This window comes from Gymnogyps californianus, chromosome 5 (assembly GCF_018139145.2).
Source record: "Gymnogyps californianus isolate 813 chromosome 5, ASM1813914v2, whole genome shotgun sequence".
NCBI lineage: Eukaryota > Metazoa > Chordata > Aves > Accipitriformes > Cathartidae > Gymnogyps > Gymnogyps californianus.
This window is the reverse complement of record NC_059475.1, coordinates 6,515,403-6,539,792: the sequence shown is the minus strand read 5'-3', so window position 1 is coordinate 6,539,792 and position 24,390 is coordinate 6,515,403. Positions and strand designations below refer to the sequence as shown.

At 37.9% G+C, this 24,390-nt stretch overlaps 1 protein-coding gene across 1 annotated transcript in view; it reads right to left on the bottom strand.

The window, feature by feature from the left end:
• ANO3 (anoctamin 3) overlaps nt 1–24,390 on the bottom strand; it is a 215,536-nt gene that overhangs the window by 15,412 nt on the left and 175,734 nt on the right. Inside the window, exons 13-14 of the mRNA XM_050898227.1 lie at nt 21,304–21,400; nt 16,062–16,122 (exon numbers count right to left, since the gene is read on the bottom strand). Of these exons, the coding sequence (XP_050754184.1) occupies nt 16,062–16,122; nt 21,304–21,400 (158 nt within the window). The remainder of the gene's footprint in view (nt 1–16,061; nt 16,123–21,303; nt 21,401–24,390) is intronic.

Genomic DNA, 24,390 nt, shown 5'->3' with positions numbered 1-24,390 from the left:
TGATCTTTTTTTATTCAGTTTGAATCAAGACAACCTCACTTCTTTCCCAGCTATACCAGCTTTATACTGGAGTAGCTTCATTACTAAAATATTTCTTTAAAAAATTATTTCTAATCTATGTGTGAGATCATAATCAGATTCTCCATGTACTTAGTGATTTTGGTAGGTCCTATAAAAATAATTACAACCAATAAATAACTCCAAGTTTCCCAAACACTGTAGTTTGCCACTGAGGGTAAGACACCTTGTTTTGGCGGGGTTCCTTACAAAAAATTGGGATTGTCCAATTGTTCCCTGGAAAACAGTGATTTCAAATAGGGAGTGAGAAAATTTGCTTCCTTCTGGCAAGCGAACTGCTCAGAAGGAGGATTTCTAACTCAAACTGAATAGGATGGTCTCACATTCCTACCTTTTTCCATATTTCTGTATTATGTTTAACATCTTATTGGGTTTATATATATATTATGTATAGCTATCATCATTATATATATATATATATGATTTATCCATATACTATATTAAAGTACAATGACTAGAAGTTAGCAGAAGTTCACCATACCACTACCCATAAATAATGGATGGCTGCATGAAAGGAACTTGTCCCTGAATATTATTTCTAGACAGTATGTTCCTTTTATTCTTCTGAGCATAGATCTTGTCTTCACTACAGATTTCATTTAAGTTTTGGATGCTCCTAACAAGAACAGCACACAGCTCTCCCATTTAAGCAGCAGTGGGGTGTGCACGTGAGTAACCCAACGGTGAAACAACCTTTTCTCACTGTCATTGGAAGTGCTATCACAACCAGTGCAGCGTGAGACTCAGAAATGTTACAGAAGACACCACCTTGCAAGAGAAATCCCTTCCCGACATGCGAGGACTCAGGAGGAACGTAAGCCCATGCTATACACAAAGCAAACAATCCTTTTCTTATGTGACCAAATAAGTAGGAGAACTACAACATATTCTGTAAAACACGGTGTTGGGTGTTCCTCTGTGTGTCAGGCTGCTCTGGGAGGCACACCCAAGATACCCACTGGCCCTGTGCCAAAAGTGGTAAGTCTGTAATTGTACAAATGAAATAATTCACTTAGTTACACTCAAAGGTAATAGAAATTAAGGAAGTGGCCCAGTTATCAGGAATAAAATAATGAATTTTAAATCCCACTGACTTAAAATACCTGAGCCAAGGAAACTGAAACCAAGCAATTGAATTAGAGGCTTTTATTTTCCTAGTGCCATTACCGAAGAAAAGAATGAGGAAGGGTGGACTATTAACTACATGCAACTTTTTTGCACTGGAAGTATTTTAGCTTGTGTAAATATCTGTTGAAGTTTTGGAAATAAAATGAGGCAGTTGTGGTCTAGAAGTAATACTAGACTGTGGACAAATGCTGTCCTCAGTTGAATATACAGTAACCTTATAATGCTATTTATTTCATCCTGTCTGTCCCCTAAGATTTGGGATAATTTGCTTATTCTTTAAATTAAGATCTGTCTCTAAGTTAGAGTTTTCAGGCTCTGGTATAGCATGAATAATAGGCTCTAGTATAATATGAATAATAATAATAAATGATGTCTTTTATGTTACTTATGTACACAAAACATTTGATAATGCAACGATCAAGAAAATCATCCATCTAGATGAAGCAGGTGAGGCCCAATCGCTAACTGCACCTGCCAACTAAAGCACCTTTTCCAGACTCACCTAAGCTCTTAAAAAGTGCTGCAATACTCTCTTTCACACAGTAGAATAGAATTCATGGTAATTTTGCTCTGCTACAAGGCTACTGAGAAAATAGTGTCAAAAGCTAGAAGTATATAAAAAAAAAAGCATGTTGGAAAAAAAAAATAATTCACAAAACTTCTCTTGTGGTGTAAACTTCTAGTTTAAATGACAGCGAAAAAACATCAGAATTTGGGAATTCAAGTATTTGTCCAGTTCTACAGAAAGCCTGGATCCTTCCTGGCTTGCCATTATTTTACTCTATCACACTGCTAATGCCACCCATCACGGATTGCTCTCCATGCAATCAAGCCCCTCCAGTCCTAGTTGCTAGGCACTTCTTACTGACTCATCTGTTACCCTGATCTCCCAGCTGTGAAAATGCTAAGCCTTGACTTTTATCAATTACTTCTGCAGAAAAACAAGACATACAATAGATGACTAATCCAACCATTTGAACATCAAGATGAGAACATTCATGTTCTAACATTGCTTCAACCTGGCAGAGTTTCTTTCTGCCTAATCCTGCCGCTCAAGAGTTCCAGATAATTTACAGTTTAGAGGGTCAAGCCTCTGGTTTCCTACAGAAAACATTATCTGGTGCCTCCCCTGCTTTTCCCTGGGCACATTGCTTCCCATTTTATAGCTCCAACTACCGTTCTGAGTTTTAAATCCCACAATATATAGTGTACTTCCTTTTTTTGCCCAGCATTTTAGCATAGACCCACTCATACCCCCGCTACTCTGCTCTCGTGAGACCCCACCTGGAGTACTGTGTCCAGCCCTGGGGCCCCCAGCGTAAGAAGGACATGGACCTGTTGGAGCGGGTCCAGAGGAGGGCAACAAAGATGATCAGGGGGCTGGAGCACCTCTCCTATGAAGACAGGCTGAGAGAGTTGGGGTTGCTCAGCCTGGAGAAGAGAAGGCTCCGGGGAGACCTTCTAGCAGCCTCCCAGTACCTAAAGGGGGCCTACAAGAAAGCCAGAGGGGGACTTTTTACAAGAGCATGCAGTGATAGGACAAGGGGTAACGGCTTTCAACTGAAAGAGGGTAGATTTAGATTAGATGTAAGAAGAAGTTCTTCACTGTGAGGGTGGTGAGGCACTGGAACAGGTTGCCCAGGGAGGTTGTGGATGCCCCAGCCCTGGAAGTGTTCAAGGCCAGGTTGGATGGGGCTTTGAGCAACCTGATCTGGTGGAAGGTGTCCCTGCCCATTGCAGGGGGGCTGGAACTAGATGATCTTTAAGGTCCCTTCCAACCAAACCATTCTATGATTCTATGATTTAGGGATTTGTTATTCAGCGCTCTGTGATACAGTCTGCAGTTCTGCCCGTTGTACACTTCCAAAAGTTTCTTTCAATTCTTATTTAAGTTACCTTATGTTTACTGTCCTTACACTGCTAGTACTCGCACTAATGAAGAACTAAAATCTCTAGGCATGTGCTTTACACAGTTCTTAATCTTTCAGAAGACAAGCAGGGTGATTGATGGTTAAGACAGACAGGAAAGATTGGTTGTGTGTTGATACAATCTTAAGTAAAACAAAAGTTTGACATTGTCAAGAAGAAGAAATGATGACTGGCTGCTGTTAAATGCTATGGAAGGAAAGAAGAGAGCAGAGAAAGAAAGAAACCCAAACAAAATCAAGAACCCAGAGAACCCAATACTATTATGTGAGCACATCTCTTCCGAATGTTTTGTAAGAGTTACTGTATCAAAATGAATGGTGTATTTATTCCCCAAAAAATTATTGCAAAGAGGATTTTCAGTAAGGAGCTAGGGGACCGTCTCCACTGCCTCTCTGCAGAGTTTGGCCGTGGCCAGCCAGGCCCCTTCTGAACACTCTGCTCAATTACTTCTTCAGTTTTATTCAGTCGGACTCCTTTACAACAAAGCTATGCAATAAAAACAGTCCTACAGATTTGGTACCACACCTACTACTGAAAAACACTCTTCAGAATTAAAACTGCCACTTAATAAATACAGGCTATAGCTGAATGACAGCTTCGTTTCATCTCCCACTCCTGGAGCACCCTGAACCACCTTGCCTCCATATGGCCACAGCTTCAAATCTGTTCACACTTGGGCTCACTGCTGGAGGTTTTGCCTTCCAGGAACAGTGGGCCAGCACTCAGCGCCAGCATCCTGGCACCACACTTTAGGTGTACGACACTTAGCCAAGAATTGAGTCACAAACAGAGCATCTTCCATTAGGCGTTAAGCCACTCAGGTAAACAGTTTTTACTTTTCCTAACAGATGAATTAAACTGCTAACAAATAAAAGAGAGAGCTTGAGTGCACCTTCCCAAGCCCAATGCTGAGGCCCAGGGCAGCACTAAAGGAGTGTGACTTTCATACCACTGTAATAGATACACTTTAACAGAATTTCAGCCTGCATATTTAAGGTCTTGCTATTTTCAAATATTATGTACCTATTCAAATAACCTTTCTTTTTAAAAAACTATCAGAAAGGCTTCTCAGCACCATAATGTGTGCATGCTCGTGTGAAGTATACTGTTGACCCTAGTGTATCAATTGTCATTTGGTTAATGCTGCATAAGATCCAAATTTGGACACAAATTTGTGCTGCTTGTTTTCAGATCTCATGGTCAATCTGTTAGATGCATGTCCACCCAGACATAGCAATAAATATGAGTTGGAGGCTTGTTGATACACACTGCAGAGAGTGCTAGATTCCAAAGAAAACCAAACCCACAGTGTCAGACTCTGTCCTCCCTCCTCTCACAGACCACCCCACCTGATGCCACACAAATAATTTACTTCCCCAAAAGGGATATTGGAAAGGGTAGAACTTGATCCATTTCACAGAAAACCTTCCACTTGTCCATGGCGGTATTTTCAAGAAAACACTACTAGTTGCTCCCATATAAACAGCTCCTGTATATGCCATATCCTCAACACTTATCTCAAGGATAAGTTATGAAATAGTATTTGCACTTGATTCCTTAAAAATTTGAAGTGGAAACGGACAATAACATCATGGCATTCCACTCAAACAGTCACACAACACTGAAATATTTCTGAGTTGCTCTTCACCACATACCAGCCTAGAATAAACATACATAAAGAATTAAAGAATAAAAAAAAAAAAACACAGGTCGACTAGATCAGCATATTAAGTTATATATGATATGCCTGACTTCCTCATTCTTACTTTAATCCAGTATTGTTTATATAAAACCTAAAGTGAGGAGTAAGAGTTGTAACATTCAGATCCCTACCTGGTTACGTATTCCAAAGTAAAAATTAACGACATCTGATAAATTCAGAAGATTTGGATTTAGATTATCTTAAATTATTGCAACTGTGAAAATATTTGGAAATAGGATCAGACCCATTTCTAGCAGCATGTTTGTCTTAACTCATTTTGCTGCTTTACTTTCTAGAAGACGCCTTTTCCAGTTTTCATCTCACAAAGCGTACCGTAGGAAACTCCACAATAGTAAGAAGCTATCTTGTGTTAAATTAATAGTTGCATAGTACACGGAACAATAGTTTCTATAGTTTACAAAAACAGTCACCCTTCTGAAATACCAGTTCAAAGACTTTCAAAGGATTAAGCAATAAGCACTACCTACCCACTTTACCATAAATACTGCAATTTCTGTGGACTCTGTAATGACAGAGCTCGGTCAGGACAACAGTGAAGTCGGTCAGGCTGGTACCCGGACGCGTCGTTGTGCGCAGCGAAGGGCTGCCCCACCTCACCTCGCCGGTACAGCGCGTTCCTGACCGGTGTCACACTGCCACATTTATTGTACCTGCGCTCCCCTCTTCCCACCAGACTAATTGCGCTCTGGGCCACAGCAGTATTTCAACAGGTTCTTGCATATTTTGTAGAGCTCAAAGGTAAGTCTGAGGGGGTTTTTAATGCTTATTAGTGGATCTGATTAATAATCACGGTGTTCTTTTATATAGTGTTCGGGAAGGCAATCGGTACTGTTGTAGTCAAGTTCTACTTAGAGTATATTTCTGAGAAAATAATTGAAAAAACCCCCCGTTTTGTGATTAAAACATTAAAACAGAGAAGTAGCAACCGTAAACAATGATAGTATTTCACTCAGATTCATACTTCTCTTTAGTGAGTATTTATGCTCCTTATCAAGCAAGTATAGAATTTCTCTGAAAGTCAGTTCAGTGCCCACTTTAAATGCTGAGGGGGTAGTGGTGGTGAAAGGAAGTATTCTGTGTATGCTACTTCATACCAAATTTCTGTAAGGAAAGGTATTGCTACATTGTTATTGCTTCTGCTGAGTTTAGTTATACTGAAAATGAACAGGAAATACACACTCAGGAAGCTCGGCCAGTGCACTTACACTTGTCAGGCTGCTAGCTAGTAACAGAGGGGAAAAATCAAATTAATTATAGAATACAATTCATATTTATATTCCTCTTTATAATTCACTAAAAACTTTCAAATTATTTTCTCACTACAAGAATTAAAATACATTTAAGCTTGAAAATTTAATATTCATTGCTCATTAAATTTAAAGTATCTCATCCTTGGAAAGCAATCCAAAATATAGAGCAAAGAGCCACGGGAGCAAAAATCCAATACATTTCTGGGACCGTTATTTGCTATTATTTCTTTCTGAATTCTAGAAGATAAATTCTCTATAGCTTGCTTTATAATTGTTTTGTCTATTTTTGGATCACTGATGTAAAGGTAAAAATAATCTGCTTTATGAGGCTTAAAAAGCATACTAAGTGTGAAAGCTCTGCAAATACGAACATGTTACTCGAGAACACAAGAAACAAAGAAGTGCCATTAATAATTTGCTCATCATGTCACCGTTTACTACATAAACTAAAGTACTTTCTAATCACTACTGTAAGGGAGGGAAACGGTGCAAGGTTCAATTTATTGACATGCAAAAGAATGTCCTTTGAATTTACAGTTCCGAAGACTGTATTACCTACCCATAAAAAGAAGTTGAAATGATTATTTGCTTGACAGTTGCAGAGGTTTTGCAGACTTTACACCTATCACTGGCAGGTGCTGGGCTGTGTTCAGGAAACACATGTTGCAATTACTTTATCATGCCAAAAATCTATTTTTAAATACTTAATATACCACTGGATATACATTTATATGAAAATCGCCATATAAGAATTTATTAGGACAGTGTTGCAGAAATATTCAGTGCAAATCTGAGCAGTTTAAGGAAACACAAAGCCAGATGCAACATCAATGCAATCTTCATGGTTTAGTCCATAGACCCAGGAGAGGTTGATTTGAATGGCACCAGGGCTTCACCCAGAGTGTAGGTGTGCAGATGTACATGTATGTACACTAGTAGCTTCATATTGAATACTTTCTGCTGTAAAGCAACTTTAATCTTTATTAACAACAAAATGACAAGGATTTTTGTAGCCTTTTTTCAATTTACTTCAAGTAAAACAGAGAAGTCTGTACGATACACAACCACAGCCTCCTCAGTGTGGCTATACCTACGTTAGCATTTGAATCCACATCAAGAGCGTGCTTTTAAAGTCTCCTGATCACACTCCACTTGTTGCTCTTTGGCTTACACCACTGGGCACTCCTGTCAATAAGCTAAGTGATGTGCCCCAGCAGTAGCCTAACACAGGCCAGCTCTCAAAGGGTGCTCAGTCAAAGGGAAGAGATTGTGGCAAGTTCAGAGTAAACCCCTCCAGCAATGCGTGAAGAGTGGGTATCAAGTCCTCAGCACCTCTACAGATCTCTTGCAACTGGGCTACACATTCTCCAGCACAGACACAATCAGTGCATACCCAGGTTCACAGTGGAGGGCCATTTTTATAGGAAATTGCATTCACATCTTGGTGAATTCCTCGAACAAGGGCCACTACATCTCTTCATAAAGCCATACACCAAAGGACAAATTTTAGCCTCCCCCTTTTTGGAGCTGGCTTTTTTTTTTTTCTACCCAGATGTCATAGGTCTCAGAGGTAATTTGACTCTAGCAGAACAGAAACAAATGCACAGTGCAAAATCCACTGAAGAAACATGGTGGTGACCATCCTATGTAAACCCCTAATTTTTCATGCTAAAAAAAAGGTTGAGCTAATCTAGGTAACTGAACTGCAGCCTAATCCCACACCGATGTCATTTCTACTCACTTCAGGCTATGCCTACTGCACTGATTTCCACTGAGCTGGTACTGAGTAACGTGAATATCAGTGAATCAAAAAGCGAGACCTTTTTTTTCATTAATAATCTGTTCATAGCTTCATTAAATACTTACTTGACCAGCTAATTTAAAGTTTGGGCTCTTCTGCAAGTTTGGCTAATATATAGCACTGCTGTTTTACTGCAATAGCACTATTTGCATATTAAGCTCTAAAGGCAACCAGTATCTTTGAAGAACTTCAGTGTTTTTCTAAACTGTATGAACATTAATGTTGCACTAGAAAAAGAAGAGTTAATTACTACACACAAAAGGATTTCCAGGAAGCAGTTCATCACAGCCTGAGAACTACAGTACACAACTTTCAAAGCAAGGAGGTTTCCTATCTGTGGTCCCCCATGAAGATTACACAAGTAAGCTAATCAGAGAAAACAACAAAGAATTTGTTCAGCAAGGATATTGACTCCTTTGCACACTGCTTTGCGAATTAAAATTACAGTTACAGTGAATTGAGCGTAATTTCCCTATGTAGTTTAGTTACAATGAAGGGATAATGAGTGATATGACCAAACCCACTTTGTTCACTAATATGACTATTAATACAAGGAAGGAAAGACCATGCCACTGAATTAAAACAGTAATACTGTTAAAATGAAAGCATGCATTAGAAAACTTCGTAAAATACATGTTTGTTTCTTCACTGTTTTGCAGTTATTAGTACTAACAAATCAAAATCTAATATTCAGATTGCACAGCATTTCACAGTCATCTGAAGGCCTATCATTCAAATTGTAAACATAATTGGAGCTGATAATTGAACGCCAAAGGGGTTTTCTTCGGCTTGCTTGTTTGGGGTCAAAGTGGTTATCCTGACTTTGACTGATACTCAAGTAGAAGTTCTCTCTTTTATTTTTTGCTAAATAAGTTACAAATCTTTTCCAAGCATCGGTCCTTCTCACCATATAACTGACCTTAACTTGGGAAATAAGCAGTGTGGAGAAATGGAACATATGTTAAAAAGCAGATTAAATGGCATTTTATAAATACACACGCATTTCAAGTAATGGTACCACCTTCTAACCACAAAAGAAATAAGAATAAAGCCAAAATGAGATACCTTGACATTATATTTAGTTATCATCTACCCACTGATATAACATTACCCATAGCTGACTGCTATCTACTGTTACTGTACATGCACTTTCCATTGCTTTGATGGTGTTACATATAAAGAAGGTAACCTGCGGAAAATGCACAATTAAGTGAAACAAAACCCAAACAAAAGCATAAAACCAGCCCTCAGCCCCTCCCCACCCCCCAAAGCCCCAAGCAAAACACCCATAGGAAAAGCATAAGACCGTAGGAGGGGAGGCTGAATATGAAAGAAATAGTTACTTTTTCCAGGTGTATATCTCCTTTCTTCAGATGGTAAAGTACCCACATATATGGACACCTAATTAATTAACGATGCTGAAGATGTAAGTTGTTATACTTTTTACTGTGCTGTCACATGAGGGGTTATGTGTGGGAGTTAAAAACTGCATGATCTCAACCTGTCTCATATGTAGAAAAAACACCTCCACCCCACTCCCCCCCCAAACCCCACGGATATACTGAACAGCATACTTGCTACAATCCTGTGACTTCAGGATGAGTTTTTCTCATCCTTCTCAATCTAACATTTGAAAAATTAATGCATAACATACAGCTTCCAGTTTCCTACACAAAAAGAAGTTTCCACACAAATTCAGCATCATCTATAACCCCTGGACTCATTCAGTTTTCAATTTGCTCCTGGAAGCATTCATATGACACTCACTGCTCAGGGTCACAAAACATTATCCATCAACTTTCAGGGCTAATCGTAACAATTATATTTCTTTGCCATGGAGCATAACTCTTTAGCGTGCTCTTGGAGTTGCTGCCTGCCCAGAAAATATTGCCTCAAGCATGCCATCCAAATATGTATCATTACCTCATTCTATAGTAAAGTGGCTTTGAATTATTCCCGAGTACGAGGCCTGTTTACAGAACCATGGAATTTTCTTCCACAAAAAGCTTTCGTTGATCATCGATATTGTTTTAGGTCATTTTTTAGGTCATTAACACTCAGGGACGTAGTTTTCAGCATCAACATGTGGTAAACTACTGAGATTTCTATAGTATAACATTAACTTTTTTTACTAGCTTATTTGGGTCCTAACTGAGTAGCTTTGTTTTGCAAAATAAAATAGTAGACAAAAGTGAATTTCTTGCAGGTTCTGTATATAACAAAAGAAATTTTGAAGTCAACACCATGCAACCCTCCTGTGGAATGATTTTCGTTTTTCTGCTTGTAAGGCTGCAATGGAACAAAAACAATACTGAGGGCAGAAAAGTAAATGAAACAAGTAATGGAAATAGCTCAATTACAGATAACAATCAGACTACAGTGCAACCAGCTTCACAGAGATTTGTTCTGCCTATGACTACTGCCATAAATCCTTCTACCGTCAGTCATGCTGCACCAACAACTGCCAACGCGAAAGAAAATGTAACAAAAAGAATAGAGATGAGCAGTCGGCCAAAGAGCACACCCCTGAGGTCCACTGATGGCACCACTTTATCTTCAAATGTCACTATGGTATCAAAAGATGGAATAAATAACTCTGCCACCACCTTCAACAGAATCCCAACGTCTTTAGCGACATTTACAACAATGGGTGACTTTTCTGGAGTGACCAAAAGTGCTACTTCTACTTCCACAGCGACACCAAGTAACGCCACAGTCACCTATAGTACCCCTTTGGCCACAGCACTCCCCAGCGGTAACTCCTCAATCAACCGCACCGCGTTGTTCCCCACCGGTCTCACTCTGACATCACCCATGGTGAAGCAGGACAGTCCTACACCAAACTTCAACCCCATTCAGCAGACAACAAAGCTGAATCATAATTTCAGCAACCCTTCTACTGCATCATCTAATTCAAAAGATGCCCATGAAGGTAAGTATCTAACTACAGTCCAACTGGTTTAATAAAACCATAACGCTGAAATAAAACCCTTTTTTTCATTGAACAGAAGGCTTTGTAAGATCTGTGAATTAACAGGTGACCTAGTACAGGATAAAACTAAAACTCACTCAAAATAAAAAAATATTTTTTTTAATTATTTGCTGTTTACTTGTTTGTTTAACACTTCCAAGAGTGGGGGAAGTGTTATGACAGGTACCACCCATTCACACTGGAGCGGACCTTCAAACCAGATGTGTAGAAATAACATTCAAAACGTGTAACATGTCAACTTACTTAAGTTCAGAAACTTTTGTGACCAAAGATGACTTCTTATAAATACTTCTAAAGGAATTACTCATTGTGCATTTAATTACCATGCTGAGTATGCGTGGGAAAACAATGGAGCATAAAACTGTCATGGCACTTTTCTATCCTGCTGCTCTGAATCAAGTCTTCAGGGAAAAAAAAGGAAAGATTACAAGACACAGTAATTTTTTGCCATTAATTAGCTTTCAAGCTTTTAACACAGGACTGAAAGGCTTATCCATCATATCCAGTAGAGTACAGTTTGTACTAAGAACTGAAGGAGCATCACACTTTCATGTTTCCCGTCATAGTTCTAATAATTACAATGTACCCAATTTGTAGATAACATGGCTGAAAAGGAAGGGGGTGGGAGAGCAAGTTCAGTTCCAAGAAAAACAGAATACTTTGAAGAAAAAATTTATGAAATCTGAGGAAAATCTTGGAGGAATGAAGTTATTCTGTTAACTGAACAGGTGCAGAAAGCATTACTGGATTTCTTACCTTGCATACTCAAAAATTGGTACTCTAAAACTTCATCACTTGAAATTCAGAGGCTGTAATTTTAACTGCTGGCTTAAATACTTACAAATAATTGCATTCAAAGAGTGATTACTGCTTATTTCTTGAAATAAAAGGATAGTGGCTGACTCTGTAATTAAACCTGAAACCTTTTTATTTGACTAAAAACTCATTTAGCCTTCTTTTTTTTTTAAACCCCAGTTATTCCCTTGAAAGTCAAGGATGGAGATGTCTATTTTCTTTTACAAAGGCAGAAAGTTTCTGCAGAGAGGCTGGTTTAGTCATAGCCTGCAAAGCGTTTCAGATCCTTGGTGAAAAGTCTCACTCCACAAAGGCCCTGACTGCTATAGCGTGAGAGTGAAGTATCTGATCTTACAGATTTATTATTCTCATTCAGCTGTCTCTTCTTTCTTTCTTTCTCTCCTAGACAAAACCAACAAAGAAGGAGTAATAGTCGGTGTCATTGTAGGAGCCATTTTGGGATCTATATTAATTGGTCTGATTGGATATTTTATATGTGGTAAGAACAGGTCTGAGTTATTTTCCCACAGACGGCTTTATGATGATACAAGGAATGACCCAGGTAAGGAATAGCACAAGTGTTTTGCATAAGAACATTTTTTATTTCTACACAGAGCTGCTTAAATAGTCTGGTCCTATTGAATTATTAGGAATTATATCATCGACTCCAGTCAAACTAGTTTTCAACTGACAGTACTTTATTATTTTTAAATTTTAGCTTAACCAATACTCCCCTTAACTCTATGTCTCCTCCTTACAAGTTTTTTTTTAACCTCTGAAATATCAGGAAATATTGTATCTAGTATCAGTGAACCTGTTCAAAGAATTGCGGGCGAGTTCAAAACTATAGCTCAAAAGCTCTCCCAAACCTTGATTAACTGAAAAAGGCTAGACTCCTTACTCATCCAACTTCAATTACAGAATGAGGGATGAAGCTATATCTGTTTTTAGGAGTAAAAATATTTTTAAGAGGTTTAAAAAGAAGATTGCTTTTGTCTTCTCCATGAATATGTATAAACTTGTATTAAAGTGTAATCACACAGTCTCCAAACATTTATATCATGTTCCTGGACTTTATTTTTAAATGCTTAAACAAACACTGAGAGGCTAAACACACTTTTTTCTCATGTAAAATCAAATCAAAATAAAACTCTGGCAATACGCCCTTTCTGGCTTAAATGCAAGAGCTGAAAGCTGCCAGAACGTCAGATTAGGAATTAGCTTTGAAAGCCGACCACCCATGTAGTGCTGAACGGATGTTACTGGGAGGACATGTGTTATCTTCAGAAAATCATGAATCAGGGCCTTCATCTTTTGCTCCCCCATGTGTAAGAAAGAGGTTAACTGGATTTAGCTGCGAGGGACTGCTGAACTAAGCCGTGAGGTACCCAGTGTATGGGGATAAGAATCTTTCAAGCAATATATAAAAAATAATCACATTATCCTTTCAGTTCTCCACTTAGACAACTCACTTGGACCATACGATATGAGTTTTGGATGCGAGTCAGATGACAAAACCAACACAGCAGACAAGGCAGAGGAAGACAACGCAGGGTGCCCATCCGATGGCATTCCTATGGCTGACATGACACCATCCCACCCTTCACTGTAACGTTTGCTTCAGATTATATTCTCACCTGTTATCTACACGTTTTCATTTTTTGCAAAACGACCTAGCAGCTGTTATCTTACAGCCATTATTGTGCAAACAATGTTTTGGAAAGCAAGGGGAAAATCACAAGATACACTGATATGCAACAGGCAGGGCCCAGTAGCAGAGCATCGCTCTTCTACTTTGTAATTGAATGATCAACCTATGGTTTTTCTGGAAGGATATTATACTTGCTTTCTTAGAAATAATATAAACAAATAGCACCCAGGTAAAATTCTGCCTTGTGTAACTTTGGTCAAGAATGCGGACATTGTAACAGAGCAAAATTTGACTAGGATTGCAATGATATTTTAGCATCAATACAAAAAAACCCCAACTTTAACTACCTTGAGGTGAAACTATTCTGTCCAAATATAATTTCTATCTGATAAATGACTCAGGGCATTATTTTCCCCACTCTACATTTGTACCTTCCTCAGTGAATACAACAAAAAGAATTAGATTTACTTGGATTACTCAGAGGTTGAAGTTTGCTGGGGAGAATGGAACTACTGAGTAACACAGACTACATTTAACCTTTGACTATGATGACACAGAGTTACCATCACTATCAAAGGGAAAAAAAAAAAAGAAGACAAGCTTCTGTTCCTCTGTCAAATTGATCTGTTCGCATTGCAGGCTAGAACTGTAGAAATGATGTAAAAGGTTTTGGTACAGGTTAGATAGAAGAAATACTTAACATGAAAGGAAAGGAATTATCTCTGCCATGTATATAGATATCCTAAAAAGCATGGTCCAGTTTTGTCCAGCTAAAGAGTAAAATTATGGCAGTATAATGCAAATAATTGCATAGTTTATCTGTTTGCAATTACCAGACATGTCTAAATACAAAGAAAGAACATGAAAAAGACATAGCTGTAAAGGCATAGAATAAACAAAATAAAGTGCAGAGAAAATAACTACTCACATGGGATACGTGCCTGTTACTATGACTCTGTTAAAATGCTTTAGTGGAGACTGTGGATCATGTCGATGGGGTTATCTCACTAACTGGCTGTGAATGTTTCAATGAGGGTTTATTTGATATGTGAGTAAATTACACACACACACACACACCAGAGACAAACAATGGCAGTCACACTGCAGATGAGAAAAACAGGTATTTATTTCAAAGTATTTAAAAGATTAAAGAATTGAGTTAATATGTGCAGTGTTGCCATTCCTACAGGGTTCAGTTGTGAAAACAGCACACTTTCCATCAAAAGGAGAATCTGATTTCCAACATTGTATCCAGCACGTTGCATAGCAGATGGAAAATCTGAGACTCATTCACCTATATTAGGTGAGAGTATCACTCTGCTGCTTGAAATTAAGAAAATGTAATGTTCAGCTTTCATCTTCCTTAGCACATATTATGCCATCTTTCCTGATAAAGGTAAAGCAGTATCATATAAGTAAAATTCCTCCTTACACTTGAACCTTGGCCTCAGCTGAAAATGGAAAGAGCTCTCTCTAAGGAGAACTTCAAGATAGAGATGAAGAGATGTTAAGAAGCTACCAGTGTTGTCTACATCGGTAACCATATAACCAAGTGCAACGTACTTTAGGATGAAACTAATTATCAGTAATTGCAAGGCTATAACAGCAAGATCAGGAGCCAATGAAGACTACTGAGGCAAGCAACCAAAGTGTGCCCTTCAGTTATATCACGTTAATTTTTAACAATCTAATTATGATTTTTGCATGTATGTGCATGTGCTTTTGTTGTCTATGTACCTTTTCGATGTTTTGCTGTTGTTTGTATATTGTTTTTTGCTTTTACCAGGCCAGCCTCCAAAATTTGTGACATTTGTTCATCCTTCACTTTAAGTTAGAATCATTAACGCTTATTTATACATACTACATAAATAAAGCTGTTGTGCGCCATTTGACTCTATTTAAAATTGCAAAACTCTGGCTTGAATTCAGACAGTTATATGTATGTGAACTGGTGTTATTTTCTCAGGGTTTACATGGACAAACATTTACGTTTGTAAAATTAATTATCTCTTGTTCTAATACTAGTCTTCCCTACTTTCCAGCAGCAAAATACTATTAGCTTCAGTGAAAGCTAATTCCATCAAGCATTTCATGCTGGAACCATTACATCTGTCTTGTATGGCACTATTACACTGACCTTCTAAGAGAGGCAAGACCATTCTTGGTAACTCCTGTTCAACAGTGGCCTCTGCGGATATCACCCTGCTTGCTTTGGGCCCCATGACATGATGTGTGTGATGTCAGAGTGAACATAATGAGATATTCAGACTGAGAATTAGAATATAAATATCTAAATTGCTGTAAGCACTTAACATCAAATCTTTCCTACACTTCCCTCTAATTAGCTCCCACAAAATATTCTCATTTATTCTATAGGAATTCTCTACAAGACGTGATTTTTATATTGACTCCAGATCAGTAAATTAACCTACATGTTTGCCTCTAAAAAGACTTCTGCCTGCATGATATAAAATTCAGGCTTAAAGACACTTAAGACGCTAAAGAAAGTCATTACATTAATGATAAAAGGTATTATTTTCACCCACTGCTAGCAGAGAAATCGAAGTGGATGAAAACAGGAAAAAAAAAAGTTTGTGTGACAGAATCACAGTCCTTCTTTAAATTTTATCAAGAGCTATAATCTCCCTTTACCCAGCAATCATATAAAAGGGTCAAGTGAACTAAAAATATGAAACAAATAAAAATGTACTTACCCCAAATTGCCATGAAAATAGCAAAGAAGACAGTCCCTCCATTATCAAACAAATGTGTAACCTGAATAGAAAATAAATACATCAGGAACAAATAATATTGCCACCTTATCTTTTGCCCCAAAGAATCGCAGAGTACATAACTGGTGGCAGAAACTAAAAGCTAAGCATTCTAATTAGAAGTCCTACTTGCATGTTTCTTCTACCAAGGTTTGTCCCACTCTTTCAGTATAACTTGAACTCTGGTTTTCCACACTGTCACTTCATGCATCTCCAGTCTATTTGTTTCACAGACACTAAGAGCTGCTCTATCCATGTCCAGACAGGCTAAAAATTCCTCCAGAGTTCTTCTCATATGCTGGGTCAAATTTAGCTTCAACACTTTCTATTTTAAGGTTTTTATAAGCTTAAATAAATTCTGTCTTTTCACTTTTCTTCCTCTGTATATTACTTAGTTAATGTCTCTTTTGATTCCATTTTCTTCTTCTCCCAGGCTGTCTTGCAATTTCTCTGCAGGTAAGAATATATATATTCCTTTTTATTCAGACAACTCAGCCGCTCAAATTGTTGACATAATCTCCTTCTTAAAAGGCTACTGCCCCTGAACTCCAACAAACATCAAATAAATTCTAAATACCACACACCTCCTAAAACACAATTCTAAATTGTGCACTTAATTTCTCCTTGTGAATGCTCTCCTTTTTGTTGGATTTATCCCTTATCTTACTCTTTGTTACAAGATTTTTCAGGCAGAACAGATATTCTGCCGCAAAGTCCAAGGCTTACCGATAGAAAATAAGTAATAATTAGTTTTTGCATGCCTATGGATCATTCCAAGCATCTGAGTGGGTGAATTTAATGTCTCACTTACTATGAAAACATCACAATTTATATTACAAAAATCCAGAATTTCTAATATTCATAATATGAAACAGTATTTAGGAAGCTGAAATTAAGACCAATGTACTTTCAATAGATTTAAGGTTGCCGATTTACAGCAAGGTAATTTATCCAGGGATAATGGGCCTACATTTCTTCTAATGAAAGGTGGTTTAAGATGTTGCTGAGCATGACTAAGCAAAGCACAGGCTTCCAATTCCTATTTGAAAAAAAAGCAGAAATCTTTATAAAATAATAGAGCAAACCAACTTATCATCAACAGGCATATGTTAGAAAGAGGATCTGAAGGGAGAGGAAAAAGAAACGAAAAAGTGCTGCAAATGGCTTTGATATGTATCGTTCTAAACCATCCAGAAAATTCATGGTGATTTCCCACTCTTTGAAATAAGAAGAGAATGTCTTGGAATAGAATATTCTTGAAAAGACTTTACTTTCATTGGTGTTTCTTCTGTTGCTGACTTAAGGACCAATTTTTAAGCTTTTATCATGAAAAGAAACCTGTCCTTATGCTAATGGAAGGGCGCAGGTAACCAGATTCAGTTTTGCTGTACTGTGACCTCTTACATCTGAAGTTACTCGGGCCAGCAGGAATGTTCTGTACATGAGGTGTGCCGGGATGCTGGGGCTGACAGCCTGCCTCGGGCAGGTTACCCAACCTCCCGTGAGAGCTGCCTGCCGCAAGAACTCATCCTGCTCACAGATTTTCATTCTTCTAGAGAAGGCTGGCGTTATTGCTTCTGCCTCGCAGATTAAGAAAACTAACTCAGGAAAGAAGAAAAAGTTAATAGAAACAGTGTTGCTTGTCTATTTTATTTCTTACTAAGTAAAATTATTATAATATTGTGAGAATTTATTAAAAACACAAATATTTTATCTGTATGTCAGTTCTGTTTTCTTTTTTTAAGGTTCCGAAATGGGAATTGACTCTTTGGTATTGGATATCAATAAATCCAGCATGTTCCCTGCATGAATCATACAGTGGGATCAACTGTACATAGAAATATGTCTTCTGCTTTGTTTTTCTTTCGCTTCCATAAAGGAAAACACAAACATAATGGGCATGAGACTGAAAATGTGAGAGGTGAACAAAGGCAGTACAATAAATCTGATGAACATTTTCAGTTTTGAATGTAGATCTGTGTGAGAATGTGATTTTGGATATTCTGCTCAGTAAAGAGTGCATCTTTCCAAGGAAATACAACATGAACCAATCAACCAAACCTAACCCAGCAGAATTAATGTTGCTAAAAGTACAAAATACGTATCTGGCTCCCGATCTAGCCTTGTCTTTATAAAAAGTGTTTGGGCGGAAGCCTTTCAGCACCACACTCAGAATTAAGATCTGACTGTCTTAAAGGCTAAATGCGTAGTCTGAGATTCCATGTTGACCAGAGGCCTCTAAGCAGAGGTTAAATATTGTAGGACTCAGTGCTACTCCGTCAACATGCCTAACTGATGTTGTCACCATCATACAGGACTTCAGGCACTTCAATCAAATCCACCCTCAACCAACACGCTGCCCCGGGGCCCAAGGGCGAGGCGTGCTCGGCGCAGGACCAGCTCAAAGAGCCCTAGTGCACCACGCTAATTGCCCACGGATCAAAGAGTCCATTTAATGCGGACGAGAATGACAGCCTGGGCATTTGGCAATTCAGATTACAACTCAGGTATTACCTGCCTTTCCCTTAAATTATAAACTTCACTTCAGTGTGGCATTTTTAAATGGAAATGGAATAAAGAGGGAGGGGATGAAAGAAATGGGCAGTAACAAGAAGGAAAAAGGCACCTTTTGTATTTTGTCTTCAGCTTTACAAAAAACTTGGCAGAAAAAACTTCTGAAGTATATGATTTTTCCGGCATTAGTTTGTTCTGTCTGAAGTGTTCCTCTAAAGGGAAACTTGGCAGATATTTAAGAAAGAAACCCCGACAGCAGTTTTAATAACATGAAATATGAGCACAAGACCTTATATAAATGAGGCAGGTCCCATGACATAAGCAGGTTTGAGGAGATAAACTTCATTTAAAGGAACTCTTCCTAATTAGCGCAATGCTTATGTACTTGTATACAATGAGCTATTTGAATGAACAAGGATGAAAACACTTATTCCAGAATAAGGGTGCTGCTGCCCGGAATGAATCAGGAATAGCTTCCCTTGCATATCATCTCTTTGGCTGTGTGGAAGGAAGAGAGAGAAATAAGTTATGTTCCCACAGCAACAAAACTAGAGGGAAACGCTGACAAGCTCCATCTTGGGAACAAGAAGCAAGCAGGAAATGCCATTTTCTTTTCCCAGAGAGCAGATCTGATGCCTTGTTTTTAAATATGCTAGTTCTACTTACTTATACTACTATAGTGCTTCAGAAAGTACAAAGGAGCATTTGATTTGAAATCAGATTGTAGTTTTCTAACATTACAGATTGTTTTCATTCACTAATTTGGGTGCAAACACAGTGGAAGTGCTGACATGTTTGGGTATGTGCTGCTCAACTTGAGCAACACAGTGGCAATGAGCAGGATCACAACCCTCGCTGGAAACCAGACATTTCCTAGCAAAAGGGTAACGAGTGAAGCTACAGTGAACTCTTCTTTAGAGACAACACAGTGAGTGAAGGCATTGCAGTCATAACAAGCCTCATTGAGCTTTTTTAAAATTTTTTTCCTTTTTCTTTGCCATTTGAGTGCCAGATGGTAATCCTATTCCATCCCAAAGAGAAGTCTCTCTCTCCCCGCCTTGAGGGAGATCCAGAACAGACACATCTTGAAAGGAGAAAATTTTTGGTTGTTTTCTGTGTTCCAATCTAAGGTTGATCTGTTTTTCAGAGCAAAAGCATCAGCAGAAAAATTTGGGAGCTTACATCAATTTCCATAATATTTGCAGACATCAGAAAAGGGTGCCTGTGAAGATGGAATATGAGTGGTTACTGCTTGTCTTCCCTGGTTGTCATCTCAGTTTGTTTGAAGGGAACTGGTTTGAAAATACATGGAAGTATGGATGGACTGTCACATTTTTTCTGCTGCAATGAATTATTCACAATGTGACATTAAACGTGAAATTTGCATGACTTAAGCACATGATGTCAGTGTAAATATAAATAAGACACAAAAACTGCTTCATTAACTGAAGATGTTAAAATAACAGGACCTAAAGTTAAAGGGATGCCACAATGCCAAATGTATTAATTTCCTGTTAAACTGCAGTGGACTGCTGAAGAAGTACTTGCCATCTTCTAAAAAGAGGCATTTCTGGGATGGGTTGTATAGTTTGCATAATGTTATTTCAATTAAGAAAGCTCTTACCTTCAGTACACATCTCAAAAAAAAAAAAAAAAAAAGAAATTAGTAAAAAAAAAGTTACAAAAAATCTCATGGAGCCATTTTCTGCTCTAGAGTTATAGCAGTATTTAAAAACAAAAACCAGTTTTGCCTTAAGTACAACATGTTCAATGGTATTTATTGCTGTTGTTGCAAAACAGCTTTTTCATTTTTTTTTAATTTTGGCATTATAAAATAGAAAATTAAATTTGTGAAAGCAAAATAGAAATAATTTTTATAAATGTCAAATGTTTTTAGAATTTTCCTTTACAGATAGATTTGAAATGTTGAGTTTTACTCAACATTGGTCCTATTTATACAAAATGTCAAAATCTAACACAAAATTGATTTTCTCTTTCACACTGCTGCTGTGTTGTTGTAATGCCATGGCCCAGAGACAATCACATTTTATAAATACAGGCTTCTGAGCAAGATTTATCTTATGGGCTAAAAAATTCCAAGAAAAATGCCAAGGCTGCTTCTCCAGCATTATGAACATACCACACATCAAAATACATTGCTCACTTGAAAATACTGCATGTATATAGAGGTACTTGTGATTATTTAAGTTTGAAGGATAGCTTCTTGTAGCAAAATATTTAGTTGTGTAAAATCTTTGCATCAGTTTGACACAGCAAAGCACACCACAGGCACATTATGCTAGAGAATTCCTTTAGGAAGAGCAGAAACTCAGTTACAAAGTAAGCAAGGAAAACAGAGTAAGAAGTTATAGGGGAAAGTAGGAAAAACATTCCAAAAAAAGTTTTATTACTCAGGGGACTTTATAAGTTGATGAAAAAAATAAGGATTTAGGAAGGAAATGCGCACAGAAAGTAAAACAAATTTTAGAATAATCTCTGATCCTTTCAAAGCATTCCCTTATTAGAAACATGAATTACAAAGGCTGAAAAAAACCTCTGTAGAGAAACAACATGTTTTGCAGGAATCTTCCCTGAAACAAGGGCAGCCATGACACAATGAAAGTGGATCTTTAGATAAAAATTATCTTGATAGCGATAAGACAATAATTACCTTGGCGTATATGCAGCTTTCATTGAGTTTTTGTAGTGTGCAATTGCGTTCACACATAGGGCACATGATGGTTTCATTTGCCTCGCAGATCTCTTTGCTTTAGTATGAGACAGGAAAATAAAGGTTATAAAAAGGCTTTTAGTATTCTTAAGATTTTCTGAGGTTATGCAGTTTGTGGTCTCTATTTGTTAACAGTATGCCTACACCACAAAACTGGCTCAATAAAATAAATTAAAAGCGAATGTTTGGCTTGAAAAGTCTAATCCCAAATCAGTAACCTGAAAACTATGGGCCCTAGAGTAGTGTGCAATATTTTTGGGCATCGTGCTACACTTCTCACACTTGTGAATATCCCATTCTCTCCCAAGTATCACAAACAGAAGAACAAAACATTGTTCACTACCTTCCAACCCATTTACTGCATATTTTTCTAAGCAACGTAGAAGATACCACACGTTAAGAGGATGGACATCACTGGTATAACTACACCGATTTCAATCAACTTATCCCAGTTTACATCAGCTGAAGGTCTGTTCCACAGGACGATCGCATGTACACTTAGATCAGTCGGTGACGTGTGAAAACCCACTGAGTTTTCACAAGTCTTTGCGTTTTTTCACGTCTTTGCATTTTTATTTCCTACAGAAGAACTCATGTCTAGGGCTAATAAAAAAACCACTTTAATATCCTATTTTGGGGGAAAATATCTTCAAGCCACATTCTGATATTTAAGGATCCTAAGATTTAGGAAGATGAAGTCACTGTCTTCACTGGGACCATTCATATTCAAAACATCGTACATAATTAAGTGTCTTGACAAAGGCAAAACAGAATTAACAGAAGTGCAAAAATGAATTTTAAGGCAAATTTTAACTGCAGTGAGTAAGCTTCCCAAAGAACCTCAGCAATCACCTTCCCCTATCCTTTAGTAATGTTGACATGCCAGAACTGATGTTATGACACCCTAGGAAAATAGCAGTAAAAAACAAATGCCAGGAAATCCCTACTAATTTGTTTTAATAAACATTGCGCTTTCACCCTCCTACTCATAAAAGCCAAATTTACAGTTCTAATACTGTATGGAAGATTATGCTTATTTCAAAATGAGTGCATCTATTAAATCCTGTCTGACATAACAGTAAACAGAAATAAAAGATTCTGGTTGCCTAGATGCCACTTTTGTAATCTTCGGTCATACTTCACATAACATCAGAATCACTAATTCACGGAAACCCTACAACATAATGTGGATCTGACAAGAAAAAATTGTCCTAAGTGACTCTTAAGCCAGAATGAGCACAGCCAGTCATTTCAGAGTTGCAGAGTAACAGAAATCTTATAGTGTGTCACATCAGAGAATTTTCTTGCTTGCATTTTCATTCAAACGATTAAGCACAGAAAATCATATTTTAACAATATAATGGTTTGGCAATAATACAAACTGTTGTCAAATATAAGGCCAAATTGTACTGTACTTTGAATTTAAATTCAACATTATAAATGTTAGATTTTCTGTATTATGTATCTTGAGTTAAAATCTTGGTTTGTTTTTAATAACATATGAAGTTTCACAAAATTATACTGACTGTGATAGGTTACATGCTTTAGCACTACTCTGCAAAGGCAGTAACATTTGTTACACAAGTGTTTGTCACAGATGCTACGTTACCTGTTACTGTAACTCAAATCTTCAGTATAACAAAGCAAAATAAGCTTCTTTGTACTGTCCTCACTTACATATCTGAAATCTGACTACAGCACATGGTGCAGAGACACCTCAAGCTATGCTGTGTTCATGCCCGGCCTTTCTGCTTGACTGACAAAGGGACAATTTACAACAGTGATAATTTATGATATGTATAAACCCATCAAAACCAAACTCTTTAAAAACATCAGATTTATTTTTACATAGACTAATCAACACGTAATCGCTTGATATCTAACTTGAGAATAGAGATAGGTAATAGATATGGCACATAATTTTTTGAAAGAAAAGAACCCAGAGGAAGGCACTTCTAAAGGACTATTTAAGGCCTTCCGTTTGACTACCACTTCACTTTTTCCCCAGTTTAGCTCAGGGAGGGCAAATGGATCAAAATATATTTGAAAGTGTATAAAACAAGAAATACAAATTCATGTTCCACATTTTTGTTTCTGCATGTCTGAGCCCTACAAATATAGTCCAAATACTCTGGAAGCTACTATGGAGTTTCTTACACAGAGATTCTCTGGATTTTTCTCTCGGTTACCTTCATCTCACAACTGAATGCTGCAACAAGCTGCCGACACTATAATCTCAGTACCCTGGGGGACCTCAGTGCCGGCTCCTGGCAACCACAGTATCACCAAGCTTTATTCCAAACCCATGCAAGAAAAAGAACATCCTCCATTCCAATGTGCTTTCAGTAACACTGCCTGTCTTATGTGCTTGTTTTGTGATAGGAAAATATCCCTAATGGTGTGAATGGAGAAACTTCTGTTTCTAAAATTGGGAAATATATGCATATTTGCTTATAATAGTGTCTAGTCCCTGAAATGACAGTGTGTGTGCAGGGTTTTTGTCTTCCCATCTTATTTCACCTTCCTCCTCCCTGTACAATGCATTTGAGTCATTGAACGATTCAATTAGACCTGAAAGTTTATTGTTTCCCCTAAAACTGTAACTGAGGAAAGGAGAGGGAGACTATGACAAGGGGCAAAAGGCAGTGTGACAGGGGCGCTTGCCCTAGGAAAGAAGGAAGTATACCACCAAAAGGGAGCAAATATGCTCAGTTTCCAACTAGCTTGTGGCAGCTACAGATGAACTACACAGAGCATCTTTCCTTTACACAGGGGGCAGGGACTGACGGCCTCATGCCGGGCTGAGATGGGGTCCCAGCACAGGCTGAGATATATATATTTATATAATTTTTAATATATATATAAAAAGAGCCACCTGGTATCAGGACAGACTCCGAGCACGGAGCAGAGGCAGGCACTTGCACACATCGTAAGCAGGACAAACCAGTTCCTGGATGTGACATCATTCTGCATAACCCTCGAATTATTGCTGCACAAAACCTACGGCTGGCATCGGCAGTAACATTT